This window comes from Arachis hypogaea, chromosome 20 (assembly GCF_003086295.3).
Source record: "Arachis hypogaea cultivar Tifrunner chromosome 20, arahy.Tifrunner.gnm2.J5K5, whole genome shotgun sequence".
Classification (NCBI taxonomy): domain Eukaryota; kingdom Viridiplantae; phylum Streptophyta; class Magnoliopsida; order Fabales; family Fabaceae; genus Arachis; species Arachis hypogaea.
The window spans coordinates 20297815-20303972 of NC_092055.1; the positions used below are offsets into that span (position 1 = coordinate 20297815).

At 36.7% G+C, this 6158-nt stretch overlaps 1 protein-coding gene across 1 annotated transcript; it reads left to right on the forward strand.

Moving 5' to 3' along the window:
* Positions 1–4925: 4925 nt before the first annotated feature.
* LOC112785567 (uncharacterized) lies at positions 4926–5402 on the forward strand. The gene has a single exon (XM_025829026.1). It carries the CDS (start codon positions 4926–4928, stop codon positions 5400–5402), a length of 477 nt encoding a protein of 158 aa, XP_025684811.1.
* Positions 5403–6158: the final 756 nt, after the last annotated feature.

Here is a 6158-nt window from a genome sequence, read left to right on the forward strand (position 1 = left end):
TAATCAAGATACTAATAGCCTCATTTTGTGTTCATGTAAAGTTTGGTATGTTTCTTTGAAAACATTTGATTATTTTTATGATTGATCATTTTGTTAAAAAAATTTGTGAAAGATATGTACGTTTACATAAATATGTATTAGTTTACCTTTTATATTCATAGAGCATTTCTGTTTCATTATAGTTGTTACTTGTTAGTATAGTCATCAACATAAATTTTTTATACAATATTTTCTAGAGTTGGATTTTATTAAGCAATGTTTTAAATATTAAAATGTATTAAAATTATATCTTGCATTAAAATTAAAAATTGCAATGAATTATTTTCATTAAATGCATTTTAGGGTTAAAACAATATATAATTAAAAGGGAGGATTTATAATTTTCAGCATAAAACACCAATAAACCAAAGTCATGCAAATATTACATAGATCATCCAAAGACATAAAACATTACGTGCATGTCCCCATTTGTGTTACTATATAAATCGAATGAGGGTTCATCGAATTACAAATTTTAATAGTAAATTGAATTAGCCTATATCGATTTAGTAGGGTTTAGGGTAAATCGATTCAAGCAGCTTCAATTTACTAAGGGAGCACATTGTTTTGGCATCACACATAGTAAATCGATACAGGCTATGTCATTTTAGCACATGGTTTTTGCACATGGTAAATCGACACAAGGTAATTTGATTTATATATATAAGTGCTTCCTATGTAAATCTATGAGTCCTAATTCGATTTATATGTAAACGTGCACCAAAGTAAATCGACTCACCCTCGTTCCATTTATACCCAAATCCCTATATATAGAATTCAAATTCACTTCATTCGAATTATATTTCACCACCCCATACCTCAGTAAAGTCGAAAATCTAGAGAAAGTAAGGCAAATTATACTACAAGATTAATACTGTGAAAATGAAAGACGACACAAATCGAATCTATCAATTGGACGGAGTTGCCCATATTTCTGGTAGCATGCATGAAGATGTTAATAAACAAAATTTAAAATTTTGTTATTTTCTTTAAGAAATTAATAATTGTTGTTGATATTAAATTGCTTAGAACTTGATTATTAGAATTATTAGAATACCTAAACTTCAAGTAGTAGTCAAAGTATTATTCATTTAGGGGTAGTGATACACCACTATTTTATGATATATTTTGGACTGAATTGAATGGGTTTTGTCAACTATTCTCACACTTATTCATATAAATTGCATGTTTTTAAGTTTCCTTCCTAATTTTGTGCTATGATTGAAAACATGCCTCCTAGGCTTTAAAATTGTTAATTTTTAATTATCCTTTATTACCATTCGATGCCGTGATGTGTTTGTTAAGTGTTTTCAGGGCATGAATGACTTAAAGGATGAAGATGAAGCATGTTAAAGTGGAAGGAACACAAGAAACTAAAGAGTTGATAAGCGAGGAGCAACGCGTACGCAAGGCTAATGCGTGCGCTGGTGCGGTAATTTACAACCACACTTACTAACCGGCAAGTGCACCGGGTCGTACCAAGTAATACCTTACGTGAGTAAGGGTCGATCCCACGAGGATTGATGGATTAAGCAACAATAGCGTTTGATAGGATTAGTTAGACAAACAGAAAATAGTGTTGAGATGCAATATAAAAGACATTAAACAATATAAAAAATATTAAAGATAGGCAGATAAATAAGTTGGGAATAAAATATGGAGAAGATAGTTAAGGTTTCAGAGTTATCTATTTTTCCGGATTAATTTTTCTTATTAACTATTTTAATCATGTAGGATTTAATTTATGGCAAACTATATGTGACTAGACCCTAATTCCTTAGACCTTCCTAATCTCCTCTAAAATTCATCAACAGCCAATTCCTTGGTCAATTAATTCCAATTAGAGGGTAATAATCAAATTCCAGTTTATATGCCACAAAAACTCTAATTACCCAAAAATAAAAGGATTATATGTCACGTATCCTGTTAAGTCCAAATAATTAAAATTTAGGAGAATATGTTTTCAAACTGTTGTTCAAGTAAAGAGCTTTTCCAAGTTTTACAGGAACTCAAATAGAAAGAGGGTGATACTTCCATTCCACCCAAATTCATAAAATAAAGAGCGAAAACAATTCTTAAATTATAAATCCATACATAAATTAAAATAGAACAAGCAATAAAATCAATCCATAGAAATAGACAGAGCTCCTAACCTTAACAGTGGAGGTTTAGTTGCTCATGGAATGTAGAATGTAAATTTGTATAGAATTCCCTAATGGAATCCCCCTAATGGTATGTTCTACTAGGAGAGAAGTCTCTCTTTTTTATAACTAATCCTAATTAATTTGAAATCTAATATCTAAAACTAAAAATTAAAATAATATCTTTTCTTAGAATTAAAATTTGAATTTAAATTTGAATTAATTTAAATAATCAAATCTTCAATGGATGGATGGGGACCACTTGAATTGTCCATGCTGCAGCTTCTAATCTGTGTTTTCTGGGTTGGAAACAGGGTCAAAATAGCCCAAAAATTGCCCCCCGCATTTTCTGTAAATTCTGCAAATCACTCATGTGACGCGTCCGCGTCGTCCACGCGTTCGTGTCATTTGTGCAGATTCCAGTCCACGCGATCGCGTCAGGCACGCGATCGCGTCATTGCAATTTCCTCCATTCCGCGCGATCGCGTGAGCCATGCGGCCGCGTCGGTATTCGCTGGTCATCTCGTTGGCTTCTTCTCTTTCTCTGCAGAAACTCCATCAAATTCTGCCAAATGCTACCTAAAATAAACAGTATTGCACAAAACTCAAAATAGCATCCATAGTGGCTAAAATATAATTAATTCTTAATTAAACTCAACAAATTAGATGCAAATTCACTAGGAAAAGATAGACAAGATGCTCACGCATCATGCGCGTGACCAGCGTAGAAGTTCAGTGGCACATATACGTGGCCGACGCGTACGCGTGATAGAGCATCACGTGCTGCACTTAACAGAATTCGCTGGGTGCGATTTCTGGGCTGATTTGGACCCAAATCCAAGCCCGAAAACATAGACTAGAGGCAGGGATGGAGCTGAGACTGACTTGACTTTACTTTCACTTAGTTTTTTATTAGTTTTTGAAGGCTAGGGAGAGAAACTCCTACTTCTCTCCAGAGTTTTGACATTCTTAGTGTTGCTTTTGAATTGGATCTAGAGAGAGCTGCTGCTACCTTTAGTTGGAGTAATTGTTCTTACAGTTTTCTTCTCTATTACTGCTATTACTTTTGTTTTTCCATTTAATTGCTTTGAATTTTATTAATGCGTTGAATTATTTTTATATTTAATTTTCGTACGTGTTTGATTCTGGTTAATCGTTGTTAGTGCCAATTTCAATTTAATTAATTTCTCATAACTATCATGTCTTTTATTTACTCCCATTATGTGTTTATGAAAATGGCATTCATGTTAATGGAGTAGACCTTACAACTTGGCTTAGGGATTGATTAATTGGGATCCCTTGAGTTGTGAAGTATTAATCTGTAATTAGACATTGCTGGCTAGCTCAATTCTCACCAACTCTAGCCATTCTCCATGGAGTGACTAGGACTTGTGAGTCAGAGTTAGTGATAACCACTTGACTTTCCTTCAATTGTTAGAGGATAACTAAGTGATAGCAATGAACCTTTACTATTATACTTGGGAAAGGAAACAAAGATAGAAACTCTAATTCTCTCTCCTAACCAAGGCCTTTTATTTCAAATACATATCACCTCTTGTCATTCATTCATTGCTTTAATTTCTAGTTATTTATTTTTCCGTTCTCAAATTCAGAAAATATATAGAAAAATCCTAACCAATGAATTGCATCCTGTGCCAACTCTTAGGGAAACAACCTGAGATTCTACTCCCAGTTATTTATTATTAATTGTGACACAATTTAAATTGATAGTGGAAATTTCGTCGGTTAAGACTGTCAAGATCCTTATATTATTGCTTATGCTTCTAAAACTTTAGATGGTGCCCAGTCTAATTATACGACCACTAAAAAGGAACTGTTAGCCATTGTTTTTGCTTTGGATAAATTCCGGGCTTATTTACTTAGAACAAAAGTGGTAGTATATTCAGACCATGCAGCTTTGAAATATTTGCTAGCTAAGAAAGAGTTTAAACCAAGGTTAATCCGTTGGATATTGTTATTGCAAGAGTTTGATTTAGAGATCAAAGATGGGAGTGGTTCCCAAAATTTGGTGGGGACCACTTGAGTCGCCTAGAACATATTAAAAGTGACTCTACTCCTATCAATGATGCATTTCCACTTGATAGCTTACAAGCAATATCTGAGGTGGTTCCTTGGTATGCACCCATAGCTAATTATTTGGTTAGTCGCACCTTTCCTCCAAATTTTTCTAAGCATCAAAAGGACAAGCTTAAGAGCGAGTCCAAGTATTACATATGGGATGACCTATATTTGTGGAGATGTCGTGCTGACTAAATAATTAGAAGGTGTGTTCCACAATTCAAAATTCAGTCTATTTTAGAGGCATGCCACTCTTTTGAGAGTGGTGGACACTTTGGTCCTCAGAGAACAGCAAGAAAAATTTTAGATTGTGGATTTTAGTGGCCCACACTTTTTAAGGATGCTAATCTTTTCTGTGACTCTTGCCACCAATGCCAAATGTTTGGAAACATATCCAAGAGGGATGAAATTCCCCAACAACTAATGTTGTTTTGTGAAATCTTTGATGTTTGGGGTATTGACTTCATGGGTCCATTTCCAAACTCGAATGGTTTCTTATATATTCTGTTAGCTGTTGATTATGATTATAAATGGGTGGAAGCAATTTCTACCCGTACTGATGATGCTAACATGGTTGTTTCTTTTATTAGGAATAGTATTATTTGTTGATTTGGATCACCACGAGCAATCATGAGTGATCAAGGCTCTCATTTTTGTAACAGAAGAATGACAGGTTTGCTGAATAAAGATGGCATCATTCACAAGGTGGCGACAGATTACCATCCCCAAACAAATGGCCAACCAAGGTGTCCAACAGAGAGATCAAGCACATACTCGAGAAGATTGTTAAGCCTCATAGAAGGGGACTGGAGCTCTAGGCTTGGAGACGCGATATGGGCTTATCGGACATCTTACAAGACACCCATCGGCATGAGTTCGTTCCACCTAGACTACGAAAAGGCTTGTCACCTTCCGGTAGAGGTGGAACATAAAGCTTACTGGGCTGTGAGGGAATGCAACTCAGGATTGGGAGGAGCTGGAATTGAAAGAAAATTACAATTGGAGGAATTGGAGTGCCTTCGGCTAGAAGCGTATGAAAACTCAAGGCTCTACAAAGAAAAGGTGAAGGCGGTACATGATAGGAACATCAAGAGAAGAGAGTTTAGAGCTGGGATCAAGCCCTTCTTTACAACTCCAGGTTGAGGTTAATGCTGGGCAAACTGAGGTCAAGATGAGATGGCCCCTACGTGGTAGAGAAGGTGGAAACGTATGGAGTTGTCCACCTAAGTCACCCCTCAAGCCCTACCTTTTTCAAAGTCAATGGCCATCATTTAAAGTTGTATCATGGTGCAAAAGTGAAGAACAACAAGGAGCTGGAGATCTTCCTCTTGAAGGATCCAGCAAAGGAAGAGGACTGAGCCGATGGACCGTCCAACTTAAGGACGTTAAAGAAAAGTGCTAGGTGGGAGGCAACCCACCATGGTAAGATCTTCCTTTTTATAGTTCTATTTTATTTATTTGCTTATGTTTGTTTCCTTAGTGGTCTTTGTTAATTTTGAAATCAGCATGTTTTCTTTTATTCTGAGTATTATAAAAAAAAAAGATCCTACCACGCGTGAGATCCCGGACATGCACCATACAAAAACGGTGCGTGAACGACGCGTCTGCACGGCTAAACAGGAGCTTGTGCTGTGCGGGAAGGGGGCAAAGGGCACGGGAACTAGTCACTCGTACGCGTGACCCACGCATACGCGTCGACGCCCATTTTTCATTTTGTGATGAATTCTTGCTGGGACCATGCCACAACACGACCTGGACAGAAAGTTGTGCCAGGCTCGTGCTGTCAGGGTGCTGGGCGCGCGATGCTGCCCACGTGTACACGTAGCCGACGCGTACGCGTCACCCCATCCCAAACATTTGTGCTTTTGTGAGGCTGACATTGTGCCCCCGCATGGCTCG